This window comes from Numida meleagris, chromosome Z (genome assembly GCF_002078875.1).
Source record: "Numida meleagris isolate 19003 breed g44 Domestic line chromosome Z, NumMel1.0, whole genome shotgun sequence".
Lineage (NCBI taxonomy): Eukaryota > Metazoa > Chordata > Aves > Galliformes > Numididae > Numida > Numida meleagris.
Window position 1 is genome coordinate 34,529,332 of NC_034438.1, and position 22,873 is coordinate 34,552,204.

The 22,873-nt window shown below is 39.0% G+C and overlaps 1 protein-coding gene across 2 annotated transcripts in view; it reads right to left on the reverse strand.

Moving 5' to 3' along the window:
• The window catches only part of MLLT3 (MLLT3, super elongation complex subunit), a 117,883-nt gene that overhangs the window by 12,271 nt on the left and 82,739 nt on the right, over positions 1-22,873 (reverse strand). For both annotated transcript variants that reach the window (XM_021380812.1, XM_021380814.1), the window contains 3 exons: positions 7,749-7,827; positions 2,980-3,112; positions 1,314-1,413 (listed from right to left, as the gene is read on the reverse strand). In XM_021380812.1, coding sequence (XP_021236487.1) covers positions 1,314-1,413; positions 2,980-3,112; positions 7,749-7,827 — 312 coding nt within the window. The remainder of the gene's footprint in view (positions 1-1,313; positions 1,414-2,979; positions 3,113-7,748; positions 7,828-22,873) is intronic.

The following is a 22,873-nucleotide window of genomic DNA, read 5'->3' on the forward strand; positions in this document are numbered from 1 at the left end:
ATGCAATTTGAACTCATGCAGTAGAATCACAGAATTCCCAGAGTTAGAAGGAACCTTTAAAGATCCTCTAGTTCAACCGCCGTGCAATGAACAGGGACATCCACAGCTAGATCAGGTTGCCCAGAGCTTGGTCCAGTCTGACCTTGAATGTCTCCAGGGATGGGGGATCCACTACATCTCTAGGCAGCCTGTTCCAGTGCCTCATTACCCTAACTTTAAAATATTTGTCCTTTTATCTAACCTAAATCTACCCTCTAAGTCTGAAATCATTTCCCCTTGTCTTATCACCACAGATCCTGCTGAAGAGTCTGTCCTAGTACTTCCATAAATTTCAGATTCTCAGCTGGATTGTAAAAGTGCAAGGAAATAATGAGACATTCAATTTTAGCTAGCTCACTGCTACTGTTTGGAGCATCTAGACTGGAGCAAGTAGACATTTTGTTAGGACAACAAAGAGGAAAGGAACATGAAATAAGTGACTGAGTGAGATGTTGCTTACTACGACTTACGTTTACGGACTTAACAATTATATTACCTCCTTAGAAGTACATGTCTTCATAAAACAACAAGCTACAGATACATATTTTATTTTTCTTGTGTTTATGTCTCAGTAAATGCAATATTCTATTACTCTTCATGGCTTGTTTCTTTTCAGAAAGAATACCTCTAAAAAACTTGAAATTTATGTAGAGATAAATTTAGAAAAAACCTATAGAATTTGCGGTGGATAATAAGAATGCCTTCTGGTCATGGACTGTCCTTCCTTTGCTAAGTACACAACCTACTCCATAGTTTTTTTCCCCTCCAAAATATATTTGAATTTAAGTGACATGAATAATGCCAGCTTTTATTGAAATGAATTGAGTACTCTTTCTGACAGTGAAGGAAAGACTATCTTCTAGTAAAGGAAAAAAAAAAATACTCCATCTTCCAGTCAAACACTGGTGAGGGAGAGGAAAAAAGCAAAATGAATAAACTCCTGAGATTAATCCTATCGATTTCAACTGTGTCTACTGCTAAAATAAACCAAAAACTATGAATTGCACAACTGATGTTGTAAAGCCAGTTTAGATTGTTTACCTAATGAAGTTAATTCATATGCAATGAACACATTCCTTAAAATACAGATAAAAATGATAATTTGATCTTATAGTATTTGCTAAACCAAATATTTCTCCATCTCCTGAAAAAAAAAAAGGTTTTGTCAATTTTCAGACTAAGTAACTTCATTTAAGTAATCAAAGTATTATATGAGTTCCTCATGCGCAAGGCATGCTCCATGTTAGGCTTGCATTTATGAATCCTGACTTTACCTGGTTGCTGTTAGTTTTTAATAAAGGTGGTGCTGGTTCATGATGTAGTGGTGAGGAAGCTGAATTGCTGTCACTGTCACTTCCATCACTTAGACTAACCCTACGGAAAAACAGAGGCAAGAGATTACATTGCCAGTCAAAGGGCCACTTACAGGAGTAAACCAAGCTCATATTTTGAGGGAGGATACCGAGAACAAACCCTTTACTATGGAAGTTATTATTCAAAGTAACTTGGAAAAGTGCTGCTCAGTAGCACAGAAGCATCCAAGTAGGGCAGCATTCTGGAAAAAGTCCTATGTAGCATGGCATCCTTTTCACTGGGCTGAGAGGACACTGTCCAGCTAACAATGGCTAACATGTAGAGAAACAATTAAATATTTAAAAAATTAACCTGCTGTTTCCATTATTACTGGAGTGGATCTGTACCTCAGCCACGTGAAAGGGGGAAGATGCTTTTCAGAGATATTTTTCTACTCTTCTAAAAGCTTTCTAAAAGCTGTACTTTTGTTTGGAAAATTGCTTCAATTAACAGTTCTTTGTTTCTTGACATAAATAACGTTATCTTTCCTGGCTAAAATTTAGAAACTTGGCATTTCAGGAAAGGCCAGGTAAAAAAGCTCATATTCTAGTCAGTCTTACCCTTCATTTACTGAGGAACAACAGGGAATATTTGCTAAATGGAAGAAAAAAACATAGTTATTGAGGATAAAAAGAAGTTAGAGGAACATAGCCTTAAGTTTTGTTAAAAATTGGAATAACATCTCTACACTTGAGATTAAGCTGAGCATAAGAATCCTTTATAGAACATGAACTGACATGAACTCTCAAACTGCTAGACTTCTTGCCTTTTTTCTGTGGTTTCAGCTGCTAAAGTGCACCAGAGAAGCAGTTAACCTTCACTAACACTTTCCTATTACCTTCCCATTTAAACAGTTTCTGACAGAGTTTCTCAGGTGCTATGCACCCAAAAATAGTAAAACAAGCAAAACCTTTTGGACCAGATAAAGAATCCACTATGAAAAGGCTCAGGGAGTGTGGGATTCAGGTTTTCCATAACCTTCAACGACACGTAGAAACGGCTTCCAGCTGCCTGAAAAATACCTGACTTTTGGAATACTCTCATGAAACTGTAGCTAGGAAGCAGAACCATTTTTTAAGAAGTAATTTCTGTGACTGACGATTGTTTTACCTTCTGTCTGCACTTTTATTTATTATTTATTATATGCAGTGCAGAAATTGCTTGGAATTCGATTTCATTGATTCTGATCCAATTTAACAGCCTAAACTAAAGCTGGTAAGCAGAGGGGTCATGAAAATGAGACATTACGTACAGACCGGCTCATTCAGCAATTAAAGGACTTAATTTTATCTCTTATACTGGAGAGTAATTACGACTGCTCTCTGAAGTCAAAGGCATGAAACAAAAGTCCAATGAATGTGGTTCACCATATCCATGTGGATTTGTACAGAAAATTTGTATTGGGAGTGGCCAACTCCAACAGGCTTTTTTTGTTTGTTTGTTTACACATGTATCCTTTAAAAATAAGAATCTAAACTCTCTTTCCATTTTGCTAGTTAGCACTCTTTGAGAACATTATACTTCACTCCACTAGTAAGAAGAAAAATGTTTTGGCCAACAAATTATCTGCTATCACAAGACGCTCACCTGCGACTCCGGCTTCCTCCTCGTGTATTTACAGGTCGTTCCAACTCAGAATCATTGTCATTCTCATCTGGTTCCTCTGATTCATCTTCATTATCATCCGAGTGCAGATCTTTCATTATAGACCTCAGTGGACCTGAAACAACAGAAACAAACAAAAAACAGGCAAATGAAGTTCCCTTTGCAGCGCTTAAGGCAAATTACCCAGCTTTGTAGATAACAGAAAGTGACCTTCCCAGCATGGTATTGGGAGGGGAGAGAGAGTCAAATATTAAACAAATGAAGTAATGCACTGGGGGCTTATGCTGCTGGCACTTATTTATGAATCATTTATTTACATGAGCAACACAGTAAGCTTTAGGAGACTTACTCATGACAATGAAGTGACTTGTGTTCAAGTGCTTGCAGGTTTGGCCCCATGGAACACAGATGAAGTAAATAAAATACTGTCACAACAGGCATCTTCTGTGCATGTTTTAGTTTAGGAGAAATGTACTATTACTGTATTATTATTATTATTAGAAGCAAGATTATTTTACATTGCTAAGTTTTAGTTTTTCTTGCTTTGTCAAAGAGTATTACATGCCAGTGCAGATCTACAGGGACCTACTGGTAATGGCATATTTGTTAGATTAATCCAAATACTGAGAAGCAGAGTCCAATAAATCATTTGGACTGTAACTTGTACTGGTGAAGGCAGCCTTTGTCTTCCTGTTTTTGATATATTTAGATTTAGCAGCTCCCTTTATTTCAAGGTCAGTTTCAGGTCAAGTAAGCACTTTGCCAATGTTCGTATGTTAAAAAAAAAAAAAAAGCATAAATCCCACACAATACCACCCTATACCTTTTCCAGAATTAATATAACATGCAGACTTGCTCCTAAGACTGTATGAAATTCAGTTTAGGATTTTGGTTCAGCTTTACTCAATTTACTTTGCTGCAAAAGAGTTATCAAAAAAAAAGTGTTTAATATTTTAACAACATTAACCACTACAGCTGCTTGAAAGAGGAATGGGCAAAAGAAGCTTAGAAGACTGAAAGAAGCAAGGCTGATGCCACAGGTCATTAAATTCCAACGTACAGCACATCTGAGATAGAAAACAGCAAGTACAAGCAACAGTGATGGCTGCAGGAACAGCATTTACTGTTAAGATTCTGTAACTCCCCCAGCCCAGGAAACACAAGTACTAATGTTAATGAAGTAAGTCCCAGTGTTCTCCAAAGGGAGATGAACCTTTCCACTTCGTATTTGCTAATGGCGGAACAGAGCCAGGGGGAGTTATTTCTGGTCACAGCCCAAAGAGCAGACAGATGTCTCTCTGCCTGACCCCCTAACACTGAGGGTGTTCCTCTCTCAGGAGGAATAGCTTTGCGGATTACCCAAAACCTGGCAAAACACATGTCAAATAATTTTGACCAGTTTTGCGCAACTGACTTCAAAGCCACTGCTGAGTATGGTTTACCACTAAGGCTGCAGAAGAAAATTTGTAAGTTGAAGCTTTTTGAGCAAGGTTTCTTTTAGTTGTTTGCACACCTTGAGGCTGGGTGGCAGCAGGCCCAAATGGTGCTGCTGGGCGTGGTCCTAGTGGTCAGACACTTGCACAGACCACAATGAAAAGCAACTTACACAGAATTCTTATCCATACAACCATATAACCATCTGCAAAAGCAGCTGAGTTGTGCCTCATTTTCTGTTTCTGTATGGGTATCAGACAAACAATGCTCGGATATTTACAAATGCTAAGTTGGAGTCTGATTATTTAACCAGCTGACCCCTTGGAAAAGGTTTCTCTCCCTCAATTTCAAAAGGAGCAGTAGTGATTCTCCTCTGAAACAGAGGGAAGAAGGCACTCTCAAGAGCATCAAGACTGAAGGAGGAATCTGCCTATTCCAAACTTTTGCAAAAAGCATTCTTACTGGCAAGGCTGGCTATTGGGATGAGAGATAAGGAATAGGGGGCTAAATGAATTGAGGTAAAGGTTACGAAAGGAACATTAAACTGCAAATATACAAAGAAGGAATATACATTTTAAGAGAGCTAAAAGGGAAGAACACATGGGTATTTCCACAGGCTAGATCCAACCTAGAAAGGCTGGTTTCCTTATTGGGCGAAGAGATACTAATAACTACTGTTGAAATTCTGCTGAAGACAGTAGTCTTTTTCTGTCTGTTCTGGCAGCAGAGATGCCTTGCTCCAGTCCACAGGCCAAAGTCAGCTCTTGAGAATGCATTCATCTCCTCTCCACAAAGTACAGGCAGGAAAAAAATTACAGAAAAGACTAAATAAAAAAGTGGATGAAAAGAAAGCATCATCAAGCTCTTTAAGGAAAGAGCAGGGGAGAAGGACAATGACATGGAAGTTAAAATAATCAACAAAAACCGAATTTTGTAAAAATATTTAGTGTCACATAAGAATAGCTGATCTTGCATTAAAGATCAACACATAACTCAAAAATACGGAAACTGGTAGCTGGGCTGGCAGTGAGTTGGAAGACATTCTAAATATCAGTCCTTGATTTTATTTTTAAATTGAAGGAAGAAAAACTGCACACATTCAGCATGCTCCCTACATAGCCTGTCCTCCAGGTTTGAGCTGACTCATTATCCTTGCCTACGTCTTTTTTCCAAGTACAGCAGAGGGCCATTTTGTCTTGTTCTCTGCTGCCTTCTGGGGCAGACAGTCCTGTCTCAAGCTGGCAACAGGCTTGTTCTTCTGTCTTGGAGAAAAATGAACATAGACTCCTGACAAACATTCACAACTGACATCCCCCGGCATTCAACAACCTGCCATTCAAACATGCTTTCACTGAATGGAGGATCAGGTCTGCAACTCTGAACAAGACACTTTGTACCTAGCTGGTTGACTTCAGTCAGCCTTCTTAGCAATCTCCAAAGTGTTAAACTAAGTCTTTTTTTTTCTAGCACTGGCAGTCACACTACCATTAGTATTTTGCTTCTTGCTAATACTTAATTTACAACTTCTTTTTTTTTAAGGGTTATAGAAGCTGTTTTCTCCAAAAAGGTCAGCGTGGCTCGCGAGAATCTGAAAACTAGGAGCTGCCCAAGAGAAAATGTTCTTGGCAAGGAAACACAGAAAACCCAAAGTAAGCCCTGAGGGCAAAAGAACTTGAGAAAACTTTGGTTAGCCCAATGTTTATCCAAAAAGTGGTGAAAAAAGCTCATCTTGAGGTGGTTCTGACACTTGAGTGAGCACTAGATTCTGAACAAAAAGAAAAAAGAGTAACAGGCCTTATAAGTTTTAGTTAGAGAATAAAGCATGGGTTTCCACGAGAGCACAATATATACAGGGCAAACATACCACGGTATCCCTAATGCTACATTCCTTGTTATACAAATGCACAACCTGGGCAACAGATGTTTTTTGTTAACTGGAACTCCCAGTAAGAAGCAATAATTGCTATTTACTGTGACAAGAAAGCAAAGAGGTATATAATACATGTACTTTAAAATAGTTCCCATCAGAGGGAAAATCTCCCATCTGCTCTTCTGAAGGTACAGAAATGAAAGACAGTCTGTGATTTGCCTTATACATGACCCAGGAGAAATAGATGAATACAGTTTGCTCAGAAGAAAACATTTTGTCAAAAGGTTATTCCCCCAGATAACGTAGCCTAACAGGAGCACTGGAATGTGTTCAGTATCAAAACCTGCTGGCTTGTCATAGACAGCTCACAGCCCTAATGACGTTTTCATGACTGCAAAAATGGGGTTTCAGCAAGAAAGGATTTTGTTTAGCCTTCGTTATAAATCAAATGCCTAAAGCCAGCCATCAGCCACAGTTCACTTCAGCTCTTGCATTCACCTGCAGTAATACTGCCAGAAACACATTAGAAATTCAGTACCAGTCACCTCCAGAAAAGCAGCAGGACAGATACAGATCATACAGAGACCTTTTTAAAAACAAACTGTCTGCCTGAGGTACTAATGTATTTTCATAATCTTAAAAGCAAGTCGACCATTGAGGAATATAAATAAACAGATGCAATTTTCATTAGCCAAAAGGCTGTTTTTTATAATGCTTCCGTATCTAAAGGACAAAACAAAAGGTGATTAAGAATGTATCAGTTGTACAACCTTACAAATGCAGGGAAAAAAGCCAAGGTGAGAACTAAGTAGTTTAATACATCGTGTATAATGAATCTCAGCTGATTCACAGAAAACTTCCTTTAGCAAGCTCTTCGAGAACAAGATTGCTTTTCTTTACTGAGGTCTGAGTAAGCTGTAATTATTAGCCAGAAAGCCAAAATGCAAACTTAACATCAACTTAAAATCTAACCATATTCTTCCCTGGTCATGCTTCCAAAGGGAAACTTGCTTATAATACAGGAATAGCATGACTCTTTGAAGGTGTCCACATACATACGTCCTTGCACTTTCCATGGGAAGCCATGTCAGCCTGAGCAGGGCTCCAGATGGCATGCAAGTGCCATGCTACATAACCCTGCAAGAGGATAGCTTCAAGAAGAGAAACCCTACTGGGTTTAGCATAATAATTAACTGCCACATATCTAGTGCTTCAGAACAAATATTCTTCGTGCCCTTTTCTCAGATAAATACGCATCTTCTCCCCTTTTATTCTTCCCTTACAGTCAGATTTGCAAACACCTGAGGAAAAGCCTCTAAAGCATAACAGTGGCCAATTCAGCCTATGAAAGTCAGCAGAAAAGTGTTAATGAGATGCCATCAGCCTGTTTTTAATAGCTCCTTCATTTCACACATTCTTTTCAATTTTTTTTTTCCTTCCTGGGTACCTTGTTGTCTGCTGTTTTGAGGTGGTGTAAAACTGGAACTGGAACTGGAGCTCGAACTGGCAGGACTGGGCTGTTCAGACTTAAAAGAAAAAAAAAGAAAATAAATAACATCATAATAAACATATATATATATATATATATATTTGCCTAGAACACTTAGTATTAGCTACTGCTTAAGGCATACTGTGAAGAAAATGGAGCTCCTAAACAGAACAATACTTTCAGATCTTTGCTTCAGGTGCCAGCAAGCCAAACAATATAAAAATTGCTAAGCACTCAACATACATGTATACTATATAACATGCAGTGCTTTAGTAAAGTGTAAATCTCAACAAGAAGTGACCATGTTTGAAAGGCTCTACAACATATAAGCCTAAATGAGTTTATAACAGAATGCATGGACCTAAGGCTACTTAGTCCTTGCCGTACTGCAGGTGCACATTTTCCAAATAAATAATGCTTTAGTGGAATATAAAAAGAGAGAAAGACCTGAGCAGATCAAGCACAAAGCTCCAAGCAGTTTTCATTCACCTTCCTTAGAAAATAAGTCTTAAGATGAGCAGTTAAAACAAACTTTTCTGTTGTTATTTGATTTCCTCTTATCCCAGTATTTTCCTTACACAGTAAGGTCCTCGAAACTGCAACAGTGATTAAACTAGAAAGACTGCATTACTACACAGGAAAATTATTCTAACTCATTGAAAACTAGATTTTCAAATCTCTTCAGAATAGAGTCATTAGCATAATTTTACATGATTTTACAAGAAGTTACATACATTGTCTTCCACTGCTGTTTAAACAATATATATTCCTCCCTAAAATTCATTAAAGTTTCCTAGTCAAATTAATCAAAATACAATTCTATATAATTTTTCCCATATTGTCTATGACTTATGAGCATTGTTCTGATAATTCTTGCCTCCTGCTGGTATACTGCATGCCTCCATACACTTCTTTTGTAATATGTTAGGATTTAGGTATGTCTTGCGCACACAACTGCATGTATGAGATAAGAACAGATCTTGTATATGGACATAGGGAATGCTAACAGAGAACACAAAACAGGAAATGTCCACACAGAAAGAATGGTGAAACTTGAGGGAAGAAGTAATAATTGAAAAATCTACTGAAAATAAAACCTGCTTAATCTTCAAATCTTATACAGTTGCATTGCTGTGAATTGTTATCTAGGTAAATTAAAGTTTTCTGTCTCTCCTTGCCTATATAATAATCCTTGTGATTCCTCTAGAACTAAATCCTTGTAAACAATAACAGCAGTAGTATCCAGTCACAGTTGTCTTTTCTCCATAAAACAATCTATTGTTGGCTTTCATAATGAGCAGGCAGATTTACAGCACCTTACTGCCTTTTCTCACACTGAAAGATGCCTCTCTGGACAGCAGAATGTTTAAGAAAAACACCACTGAGATCTACTCTCCTGAAATGTACACAGTTTTCACAAAAACACAGTCAAAATATAAATTCTAGACACAGAATCATAGAACCATTAAGGTTGGAAAGACCACCAAGATCATTTAGTCTAACCATCAACCATGGCTGTATGGGTATATATCATTTGTATACACAAGAACCAACCCTCTGCTGGGAAACGCAACCCAAACAACCATAAAATGCCTTTTTGACTAACAAGTGTGATTCTACTGTGGTTGACAGGATGGGGCCATTTTGGAAGACATGGCAGTATCACTTGACGCTTCATAAAAAAAAAAGTAATTTTCTGAAACCAATTTTTTTACTGCCTGAATTTCTGAATTCAGCTGCAAAATAAGTTTGATGACATGATATAGACCATTCCAGTAAAGAACAAGAGTTAATGCAAACTTTAAAGACATTACAATTCTGGAAACTAATTTCAGTCTTCTAGCTGCAGGTTACTCTTAGATATCTGGTTTGTTTGCAGCAAAATTGCTCGCTGACAGCCAGTGAGGTTTCCATTAACTGCATTTTTTTTTTCTTTATTAATATTCACATGAACAGTAGCATATATAAAATCCATTCCTTTTTTAAAAAATTCCAAATACTAATGACATTATATTCAACTTAAAATTCTTGAAGAAGTTCTAACATCATAGAAAAAAAACTGCACAGATGCAGAGACATTTACTTCTAAACTTCACTACTTTCATTTTGAACTAGTTTACTAGAGAGAGGGAAAAGGCCTAATCATAAAATTCCTGCATGGCAACGCTTTCTCCCAGCATTATCTTAAGAAAAAGGATCGCAGGTAGGAATGGATACAAATAAATATAACATTAACATCGGTATAATATCCTCCTGAAAAAATCCCCCCTCCCCCCTTAGTAAGATCACTTTGAGAGGTCAAACCATGGAAACTACCAATGAAATACAAATCATCCCAACTCTTTTGAAAAGGATTCTTAATGCCACTTGAAGACATTATTTCCTTAAACTGCCCCACCTGAAAATTTACTCCATGACACTCAGATTAGCATATATGTTCAAAGTGTTAATTGCTGGAAATGAAACTTTTTTCTGCTCTGAGAAAATGGGGATGCGATTGCACCTGAAGGATAGTATAGACAGCTGATTTTAACATGAGAATGAACATCATTAACAGAAAAGACCTGCCTTTTAGAAGGAACTAAAAATATTCCTTCCATATAGAAGTATTGATTAGTCCCTACAGCACTGACACTTCTTGTTACCAGAGGGTATCTTTTGTCACTTAAGCAATGCTTTTTGACAGCTTTACAGGATGTTATCCCAAGGGATTAGGTATTTATAGCTTTATTCTGCTCTTATCCACTAGTTACTAATCACTAAGTAGATTTTTTTAATGGGTCTGAAATTAGCTAAAGGGTGTCCTTCAACAATAGAACCTTAAGACAGGACTAGCAAAGAGCTTCTGTGGTACGTCCTTTTCCTGTTTTACGTCCTTTTCCTGTTTTACTGGTTTTCTCTTCCTGCAGACAAGCTAATGAGAGCTCAGACCCAAACTGCTCATTAGTGCAATGACCTGATATAATTTATTGCACTCAGTTTATTCTCTTTTACTGCTCTCACACTGATGCACAGGAGACACTGGCTTCTTTATTAGGCCCACCTGAGGGATTCTGTGTTTTGAAACTGGCAAGAAAAGGAACTTCTCTGTGGCTCAAGTTTTCCCTGGAAAGGTACTTTTTTGACCAGTTTTAAAACTCCTGGCATAAAAACGTTCAAAACATTTTTATTTGTTTCTACAAGTAGGACAACAATTTATTCTCAAGCGAGAAACAATTTTCAGGTAAACTCACCTGTTTATGACATAGCATATAAAAGTACTGCTTCTGTAATATTTTATGGTTATTTGGGATCATATAACCATGTTAAAAATAAAGCCCATCAGTTAAAGCTCTTTATTCACATTAAAAAATAGAAAAAAAATCTGTACGTGGGTGACATGAGCTCTTCGTGCCTTCCTCTGAACTACTGTTAGAGGACCTTGCATACTACCTCATATTACGACATAAACACTGAAGTGCTGCAGTAACATCCCACATCCCATCACCAAGTCTACATATTTCCTGCTCTTACGCACAATAGTCCTAAGATTGAGGTTTCCCCATGCTGTACATACTGAGAGGTCTACCAACTTAAAAGCAGACATGGTATTATTTGCGCTCCCACTTTGTCCAACATGAGTTTCTCAGGAAAGGGGAATGCTGCCCTAAGACACGCCCTCTTCTCTAACAGAGTTCCTGGACTTGCAACTTCTACTGCCTCAGAGGGGCCTGTCTCATCAATGATCACTTCAGCTTTCAGGAGAGTAATCCCACCCACCTGAAGCTCAACAGAGAGAACAGCAAAGCAATCCCACCTTGTCTGCCAAGCGTCCACATCTGTCACAGCCAAGAGAAGACACTATTTCAGCGTCCACAATTCTGTAAGCCTGTATCTGTAGAGTTCTCTACCACCACATTTCCTCTCAAGCAACTACAATTACAATTAACCTGCCAGGCAGGGTAAAACTGTTCTTTTGTATAACCAGTGAGGAAAGCTAGCTTACAGATTGCAAGCTCACAGAGAAGATGGAAGAACGGCAATACTGAGCAAAAAGTTGAAATAATTATGTTCTTATAGAAAAGGAAATACTTATTCCAAACTACGATATTTAAACAACCAAAAAATTATTGAGAAAAGTAATTTGAGGTTTAAAATTTTAAGAGGAAATGCCAGAATAATTGTTTTGTAGAGAACAGGGGAATAAAATGGAAGTTGATCTCTCACAATAAAATCTAACACACAAATCACATAGCAACAGAACCTTCTCTTGTATGTTATTGTGTTATTCACTTAAAAAAAAACAACACATGCCCACATACAAATACATACAGATGTGTGGAGGACATTTTACCAATTAAAACAATTAGTTGGCAGAAAATGTGACCTATGATTAGCTGCCTTAATTATTTACAGTCTTGTTTCATAAAAAAATTCTCAATGAACAAAGGGGGATGAGGCTATTTATGAATTAACTTGACCCTGGATCCACTACATGAGCAATACAATGCTTCTCAAGTTAGCCAGGATCATCTCTGGGAGGAAAATAAATAAGTAAGAAGTTTGATGTCACTATAATCCATAACATGTAGTTTTGGGGATGTTTTGCTCTAAATCAGCATTACATTCTACCACCAGTAAATAACACTAACATTCTCCAATTCTAGTACCTAGAAATATTTCACAGTATTTGTGAAGTCTTTTGAGAGAGGATACCATGAGATGAACACTATACTGGCCAGAATAAACAATGTTAAATTTAATACATACTTCAGAAGACAGAAGCAGAGATCCAGGGACAGAGATTACTAGTCAGTTTCTTCTCAAAGAATGTCGTGTAAAGTATACCTTTGACAGTTTTCTCCTGTGCATAAGTCTCGTTACAGAACTGCAGGGGTTGGAAGGGCCCTCTGGAAATCCCCCCAATCCAAGCTCCTGCTAAAGTAGGTTCCCTACAGCAGGTTGCACAAGAAAGTGTTCTGACAGATTTTGAGTATCTCCAGTTGAAGGAGACTCCACAACCTTCCTGGGCAGCTTGCTCCAGTGCCCTGTCACCCTCACAGTAAAGCTTTTCCTTGTGTTCAGATGGAACTCCTTGTGTTCCAGTTTGTACCCACTGCCCTTTGTCCTGTCGCTGGGCACCACTGAAAACAGGCTGGCCCCATCCTCTTGACACCTGCTCTTTAGATATTATTAACCACTGACAAGATTGCCTCTCAGTCTTCTCCAGGCTGAGCAGTCCCAGGACTCTTAGCCTTTCCTCATTAGGGAGATGCTCCAGGCCCCTGATCATCTCTGCTGGACTCTCTCTAGAAGATGGCTGTCTTTCTGGAACTGAGGGGCCCAGAACTGTACACAATATTCTAGATATGGCGTCACCAGGGCAGAGGAGAGGGAGAGGATCACCTCCCTTTACCTTCTGCCGCACTCTTTTTAATGCATCCTACCATTCTAAAACAATTAAAATAAAAAAACATATATTAATTATATATTAACATATATAAGGATGAAGTACTAATTACATCTGTTGTCTGTAGCAGTATTTTTGCTGAAAAAATCTCAAGGGTATTATGACTGAAAACATACAGAAAAGCAGGCAAAGAAGTACACAAGAAAAGATTACAGCTTCTCATGTGAAGCAGCTGAATACTGGTTTCCAAGGATACCATGCCTATAAGACACTTCATAAAGCTGAAATAAACCAAAAATGCATATAGACACATGACTGTAAACATGGTCCTTAACATAGCTGAAAGAGGTCGTAGGCAAACTAACACAAGCTCTTCTTAGATGACCCCCACCAACAAGGATAAGAACTGTTATAAAGGTGAAGAAGGTATGGCTGCCAAAGACATGGTTATATAAAGTCTTGGGCATCTCAGAAGTGGAACTAAAATCTGTGCTTATCTGGACCACATTTTCCCAGAATTGTATGAGAAGACCTCAATATTTATGAAACATTAATACAGTATGAACAGCATAATATGGGGAAGTTAACAGCTCTACATTCTGTTCAAAGTCTGAACTATGCATATAAATTGAATTATGCACTATAAAAACAAAACAAAATATGGGGGCCATAGATGAAAGATGAAGACACCCCAAGTAATTTACTTGCGTGGTCAGTTCTCTGTATCTGTAAGCTCAGTGTCACAAAAGTCCTGGGAGGAAAGAACAGTGACCGTACCTATTCACTCCTGTAAATGCAGAAGGGGCAAATTAAGCCAGCAAGCAATATTCAAGTGCTGATTTTCCAGGAATTTGACTTTTTTTTTTTTTACTTTTTGTCTGAAAGCTCTGTACACAAAGCTCTCACAAACCTACTGGGCATAAAGGAGAGAAATGGGTTGTAGAAAAAAAAAAAGGTCCAACTCTCAGTTTTAGAACTAGATAAAAAATAGAAAGCTCAGCCTAGGTTTTAAAGCCAATGAGACTGTTTTGCTCAACTAACCTGTGTTTTCTCTTGTATAACTGGACTAGTAGCAATAAAAGAAGCTAGGTGGTAACTGCTCTGGTCAGCCCTGACAGCTGCCATGTGGTAAGCAAGAAGTTGTTAATTTTCTTTTGTTGTTGTATTCTCTGCTGTGCCCTATCTTACATATCAGTGCTGAGAAGGACAGACGTTGATGCCGTCTCAGTTCACTACTCGGGAGAGTGAATAGACAGTTTGCTGTCACTTTTGGTGTAGTAAGAAGGCTGTTCCTCTAAATTCTCCCAGATTCAAGGCCTGGTATTAGAGAAATCCATGCGCTCATTAACAAAGAAACAGCAGGAGAACCATGTAACTACTTGTGAAACTCTTTTTATGTATATTATTCTGCACTCTGGTACATTTCTGTACCATTAAAGAGCAGGTCTTCTCAGCAGGTACTCAGAGACACTGCAAATTCACTGTAGTTCCTCTCTTATCTTGCATAGCTCAAACTCTATGCAGTGCTTCCAACACAGCCCTGCACTAAATATTCAGTGTGCAGAAATCCATGAAAGTAATGTATATCAAATTAATACACACATAAACATCCAGAAAAACAGCTTTTCTTCTAAATTGCTGCAGCAGAGTACCATCTTAGTTTACATACCATCTTAGCTATTGTAGACCACAGGCTCCTAAACCCATGTCCCAAGGTGGGGGGTGGCGGGGGGGTGGGGAGAGATTCCCAAAATGTCACAGTAGACTATACAGAGTGTCAGTGCAGCTCTTCCATGCCATCGGTGTTGGCCCCATCCGTTTTTACAGCAAGTATTATTATATTTAGTGTTTGCACAAACTTGATTCCTGGGATTTAAGTGCTTATGTTAACATCTCAGCTTTCATGCTTGTGCATTCCAGTTTCAGTGAAAAGCTTCAGGGAAAAAAAATACAAAAAGCTTTGTTATGCCCTAAAAAATTCTCTAGTGCCTAGAACAAATAAAAGCCATGCAAACTCTTTTCAAAGCTACGTAATTTTTAGCCAGTCTCGAGATACCATTGAGTGGACAATGCCTTTCAGATGCTAATGCTGTGGTGGGCAACAGTATGCAATATGCCTGTTTTTCTCTACGAATATTTTTGAAGCGTCTGTCAGTATGGTTCCTAAGCACTTGCTCTGTGCTAATATTATTATGCATTTGTGTTGTGCTTTCACAAAAGGTCATGTATATTATATACACATAGAACTACACCATGATGATTCTGAGAAAAAAAACACAGAACAGACTGCTGTCCTTTCATTGTCCGTATACTGAACTTTCAAAAGTACATGCCATTTTTCCCCCAAAAAACCAACTGTAAACTTGATGGTTCCACATTAAAAAAGAAAAAAGTGGAAAGGTCATAAAAGCCTCAGATAGATCTAACTAGACATAGTTAAACTATTTCAGCTGGTAACTAACAGGTGCTACATTTTACAGTAATTATATGGAGCCATTTCTCTGGATCACAACATAATAGATGTAAGCAGATAAAGCAATTTGAAAGTAATGAAGTCCATACCATGGACATTTCACATGACCATGAGTAAAATAATACATTTTATTTATAGCATTTTTGCCGCAATCATCTCAGCCCTCCAGAAATATCATGACTTCGCCAGCCCAGACATTTACGCCAGAAAAGAACTAAGATAATAAAATATTGTCACTGCACACACCCCATTAAAATCCTTACTTGTTGTAGGCTAATGGAAAAATAGAATTTTCTGGGGCTGAAATGCAGAAAACAAGGCTCCAGTCTGAAAAAAAGCACTTATGCAAATGATTGGGTTAACCTACATGAGTAGTCTCCTCTTCAAGAGATGAAGTGAGTACAGTCACATACTGAAGCCTAAATCAGTAACCTAATATAACATACGATGATATTCCCATGTTTTTTATGTTATAATATGATACTTTCTAAAATTGAAAAAAATAATTTGATACCCATGACTTTGTCTCAAAAATGTAAAATTTCCCATGTTTTGCAAGTTTGTAGTTGTAACCTGGATGTTTAGCCATATCTATAAAAATTCTCTCCACTGCTTAATTTCTAAATCCTTATTCTTCTTGTAAGCCAGTGAATTCCAAACACACCACAGGAACAAAACTTCAATTCAGCGATTCATCCCATCACATCCACAGTAATTTAATAGCATTTTGCAAGTGAAGCAAAAATATTTTACCCTTCATGACTACAGCTAATGAAAATAGGCTCAGTGGAATCTTTTGAGTTGGAAGGGACCCTTAAATGTCATCTGCTCCACCTCCTGTGCAATGAACTGGGAAACCTACAGCTAGATCAGCTTGCTCAGAGCCCTGTCTAGCCTGGCTTTGAGTGTCTCCAGGGACAGGACATCCCCCACATCTCTGGGTGACCTGTTCCAGTGCCTCTCCACCGTTACTGTAAAAAAACTGCTTCCTTATTTCCATCCTAAATCTCCTCTCTTTCGGTATGAAACCATTTCCTGTTTCACAAAATTCTGGTTCTGAAGCTTGCTTCAGCACTGTTACAGTGAAGGATAAAACACCAAAGTACCTCTGAAAATGGTATAATGCTCCTGCTTTCCAACCAGCCTAAGCTTCTGTTTAGAAAACAGATGTCAGGTAATTAATTTACTAAGCTTTCCCTGTTTTTCCTCACTACTTGACTGTATTCTTCCTCTACTCTCACTCTGGAAGCTGTCTTATTTACACCAAAAATTCCCAGAAAAATGCAGACGATGGGAGCCTGGGAGCATATTCCCTGAGGAGAGATTCTTAACAGTTAAAAGCCATTCAAAACCCTTAAACATTTTCTAACATGTTTACAACTATTGACTTTTTGAAGGTTAATAGCCTGGCTGAACACATGGTAAATCTGAACCAAAGGACACACTCTGCCAGGTATCAAGTTGTCTCCAAACAGAAATGCTCTATCCTGCTGTTCAAAGACTTGACTTTTTTCCTATATTTTCCTTGGTTCCACTGCCCCAAATGCTGACTGATTTTCTTAAGGGCTGTGGGCAGGCCAGCCTTAAGACCAGGCAAAGCAGTCAGTACTAATTTTGCAGTGGCTAAAGGTGCCCACTGCTGTTGAGATTGTCCTCTTCATCCCATGTGTTGACTTTGGTGCTCTTCCTCAGCTCTAGATGGAAGATGAGGTTTGCCCTGTTCAAGCCTGGCACTTGCCCTGTACAGCAGTTGAACAGCGCCATACTGCCAAAGACACTGACGGCCATTCAGGCTTCTGCCTACTGTCTGTATTGCATTTCTGCAAGGAGAACCAATCATCTTAAGCCACTACTTCTATCTGAGTACAACCTGGAAGAAAATATTTTGGACTGTACAATATTTTATCTGCTAACACCTGCCTGTGACTGCATTTACTACATTGGTTAACTACATGAAAACAGCACATGGATCTGTCTTCAAATACTACGACTCTACTATCTGAAAGAGATCTTTCTTTGGCCCTGGTTAATAGCAGGAGTTTTCAGCTAACAAGTAGGCATTTTCCAGATATTCTTGCACATTTGTAATAGTTAATAAATCTGATGCAAGATCTAAAGTGCCGTTTTATGTATTACTTTAAAAAGGTGTTCATGTTGCAACTTTAAGACTGCTTTAAGATGTGCAAGCAGTTAATTAAATACAACCCATAGTCTATAACATCACTGCTATATATTCATTGTTCTGTAACTGACTTACTAAGAAGTTTGCATTTTTTCTAAAGGCTTCTAAATGTCTTGCTAGAGTACTCTGCTCTTAAAAACAAAAACACCTCACTCTTGAGCTGTCACAATTTACTAGCGTGCATTTCTACTTGGTTTGTATTCCAATAGGCTTAGGCATGCCAAAAACTGCTACTACCAATCACAATGTTATAATTGCAGGAAGAAAAAAAAAATACTCATCATGTGCAAAGTAATTGGGCTGGAGACAGAAATTCATAAAACAGAGCTGTGTGCCTGTGTGCCTTCGAAGTCTGCCTTCACACATGGTGAACTTTGAGAGTGTTTATTCAGATCACTGCAACCGCAGATGATTGAGAAGATGAGCAACACTGATCAGCAGATCAGAATACACAATCTCTTTGATCTTCTTGATGCCAACTGTGTTGCTACAGCAACAGAGAGCTTTGCATTACTTTTTCTCCCTATCAAGCCTATTAAAATTGGTACAGAAACAAAAAAAGAAGTATCAAAGCATCCCTTCTGCAACCATTGCACTGTTCAGAAGGGGCAGCTGTCTTCCAAGGCCTTGGATCCAAAGTTTTGTATTTCCCTATTTCACACAGCTTACAGTTCACATAAATATTATGAGAACATCACCATATTTCACCATATCAGACAGCAAAAACAAGGTCATGTCTTCATTTTTATTTTATTTTTTTAATCATGCTGCTGCACCGTCCCACATAGGAAGCAAACAGACAGTGTACTTCAACTAAAGCATCGTGTTATTGAATTTAGAAGCATAATCTTTGGCGTTTTCTACCTGAGCTGTGCTAATATTTCTACACCTCAAAAAAAAACTATATATCTTACATGTTGTCACTCACTGTCCTACTTTATACACTACAGCAAAGCCAGTAAAATAATTCCTTGGCCACTGTATGGAATTCCAAACCGAATGTACTAAAGTTCCCAAATAGCTCTGTTAGCTCATAGGACTTAAAAAGTCCAATACTGTTTTGAACAACATTTATCAGTAATGCTGAATTTCAAAACACTTGAAATTATAAATGTATTTGAAAAGTGATAACCAACAAACCAGCACAAAGAAAAACTGATAAAAACATTTCACTTGTCAACAACTAAAAGTCAACAGCAAAACACAGCTAGAATACATACAGCAGTGCCCCATACTACAGCATATACAATGTGGACCACAGCGGCATTGCTATACATGGTCATGTTTTTTAACTCATAAAGGGAAAGTTATTAAAAAAGACAAAAAATTATATTACTAAGCAAAGATGAGATTTGTTTTCTTTCCTGCTGTAACTCTATAAGCATATTTCAAGCTCAAAACAGAGACTGATTCTATGTCCAGATAGAGGCCGCTAACAAGGCAGTGTCCCCCAGGGGTCTGTCTTGGGATTAGTACTCTATAACATCTTTATCAATGTCAGTGACATAGATGATAGGATTGAGTGCACCCTCAGCAGGTTTGCTGATAACACCAAGCTGAGCAGTGCAGTTGATACAGCAGATGGGCTGTATCTCATGAAGAGGACAAGCAGCTGAACCCCTCACAGCCAGTCTCACTCTTCCCAGGTGTGCTGGGGGAGAGAATCAGAAAGGTAAAAGCAAGAGAACTCATGGATTGAGATAAACACAGCTCAATAGGTAAAGCAAAAGCTGCCCATGCAAGAAAAGCAAAACAAGAAATTCATACACTACTTCCCATCTTCAGGCAGATATATTTACTTTCCACTTCCTGAAAAGGAATTTTCTCTGGAAGACAAATGCCATCACTTTGAATGTCCTCCTCTTCCTCCCTCTACCCACCAGCTTTTATTGCTGGTATTGACCATTACATGGTATGCTATAGGTTATCCCTTTACCCTGTTGGAGCCAGCTGTCCTGGCTGAGTCCCCTCCCAGCTCCTTGCACACCCCCATCCCCTCACTGGCACGGCAGCATGAGAAACCAGAAAGTCCTTAGTTCTGTGTAAACACTGCTCAGCAATGACTGATGAGCCCCTGTGAAGAAAATTAACTATGTCCCAGCCAAAGCCATGACATGTGGTCAGGGGTACAGAACCTATATGATTCCCACTTCATGAAGCCAAAAGTTAGTATTTCAAGTCAGAATGCTTAAAACTAGGTAGAGCACACATTGCTTTTCAGGCTGAAATTAAAGCTTGTTAATTGAAAAGACACATCTCGCCTTAATTCACTGAGCAAGGGCTGTATGTGAAGAAATCAGTGGAGCACCAGCACTGTTTTCCCAGAGCACCTACCCAGTCATGACAGCTCTGCAGCCATCAGCAGCCAAATACTGCTCAACAGAGCTCTGAGAACACACCAAGTCATACTGAGAATTAGGCAGACTTTCAGGGGGTTGAATACTGATAATAGCACCAAAGCTTTATGAACTGCCCAGAGTCTGGTAAGCATAGCCATTGCTGTGACTGTGTCCAAAACAAGGTCTTGTCAGAATTATTTCCACCTTAAAGATGCATGACAGCTTCATTTACATTGAGGACTTCTCAGAACATCATCCTTCATTTAAAAACCTGCAACCAGCCCTTGTAATTGATGAGCTAAAATCACAGGATATCCGACATTGGAAGAGACCCACAAGGATCAAGGAGTCCATCTCCTGGCTCCACACAGCACCACTCAAAATTCAAACCCTACTGTCTGAGAGCATTTACCCAAAGGCTTCTTGAACCCCAGTATCTCAGTGCAGTCATCACGGTCCTGGGGAGTCTGTTCCATGCCTGATCATCCTCTTGGTGGAGAACCTTTCCCTGACCCCCAACCTGACCCTGCCCTGCAGCAGCTCCATGCTGTTCCCTCCTATAATATCACTGTCACCAGAGAGCACAGCTCAGCGCTGCCCCTCCACTTGCCTCAGAAGCTGCAGGCTGCCATGAGGCCTCCCCTCAGCCTGCTCTTCTCTGTCTGAATAAACCAAGGGACCTCAGCTGCCTCTCAAAAGTCTTGCCCTCTAGACATTCCACCATCTTTGTAGATCTTCTCTGGACGCTAATAGTTTTATATCTTATATTGTGGTGCCCAGAACTGAACATAGTGCTCAAGGTGAGGCTACAGCAGTGTAGAGCGGAGCAGGACAATCCCTTCCTTCAAATGTCTAGTAATGCCGTGTTTGATGCACCCCTGGGTATGGTACTTTTGATAAATTTTGTGTGGTTGGCGATTGCCTAGTCCTCCAGTTTGTCAAGATCTCTCTGCAAGGCCTTCCCACACCAGAGGAAGTCCACAATTCCTCATAATTTAATATCCTCTGCAAGCTTACATAGTATATATTTGAGTCCTGCATCCAGATAAAAATATTGAAGAGGACTGGCTGAAAAACAGAGCCCTGTAGAACCTGTCTATTGACTGCTCACCAGTCTGATGTAACCCTATTTACTGTAACCCTCTGAGTCCAATCCATCATCCAACTGTTCACCTGTTTTTGTATGTACTTGACTATCTGCATACTGGCTATTTTGTCTGGAAGGATACAGTGAGAAACAGCTTTGCTGAAATTAAAAAAGATTATACTGCCTTATCTTGATCAACTAGGTGGGTAACCTAGTCATAAAAGGTAATTAAGGACACTAAAAAAAATTTTTCCCTCAAGAACCTGTGTTGGTTGTGAACAGTGACTGCATTGTCTTTCAAGTGTCTTTCAGCAACTCTCAGAATGACCTTCTCCATAAGGCCGCACCTTGAGTACTGTGTCCAGGTTTGGGCCCCTCACTGCAAGAAAGACATTGAGCGTGTTTAGAGGAGGGCAGCGAAACTCATGAGGGGTCTGGAGCACAGGCCTTATGAGGAGTGGCTGTGGGACCTGGGGTTGTTCAGTCTGGAGAAGAGGAGGCTCAGAGGTAACCATATCACTCTCTATAACTACTTGAAGGGAGGTTGTAGTGAGCTGGGGATCGGCCTCTTCTCTCTTGTAACTAACAACAGGACAAGGGGGAATGGCCTCAAGCTGAACCAAGGGAGATTCAGGCTAGACGTTATGAAATACTCCTTTTCTGAAAGAGTGGTCAGGCTCTGGAATGGGCTGCCCAGGGAGGTGGTTGAGTCACCGTCCCTGGAGATGTTCAAGAGACAGTCAGATGTTGTGTTGAGAGACATGGCTTAGTGGGGTTATATTGTTGGTAGGTGAATGGTTGGACTGCATGATTTTGGAGGTCTTTTCCAACCTTGCTAATTCTATGATTCTGTGATTCTATAATTTTATCAGGCACTGAAGTGAGACTGATGAGACTGCAGGTACCAGGGTCTGCTTTCCTGAAAACTAGGACAATATCTGACAGCTCTTAGTCAAATGGGGACTCTCCACATTCCTAATACCACTGCAGAATAATTGAGAGAGGTCTTGTGATGACATCAGTTAAGTAAATAATGTTGGAATTAATTTTATAACATGCTGTTATGTCAGAGCACGCCACTGAAGAAGTATCTTCCCAGCTTCAGACAACTGAGTTGGTTAGTATTACAAAGCATAAACAGACTGTAAATAACTACTGATATATAGCAAAACTCTCTATATAACATTGCAACTTTTCACTATTTTCTTCCATACGAGGATATATCATTATTGATTTAGCTGTATTTTTTTTTCTCTGAAGTACTTAGAAATCCACCAACACAATAGAATTTCGTATTATTTTTCCAATACACAGTTACCGCTGTTACGTTATTACATTGCTCAAATGCCCCTTTCTGGGCTCCTTGGTTAAAACTAACGAAGCATAGAAAGACTTTATGAAATTCTGTGGATATTAGTTAACCACACTGCCCAGCTCTCCCATAATGATAAAAACAGTGTGAATCCACAGGTACCATAGGGTACTTTTCCAGGTTTTCTAGATACATTTCCTATAAATATTATTGACATTCCTAAACATTATCTAATCACTGACTAGAGCCATAGTCAACTTGATTTATTGATAAGCATGTTCCCAAAGTAGTTTTCACCCAC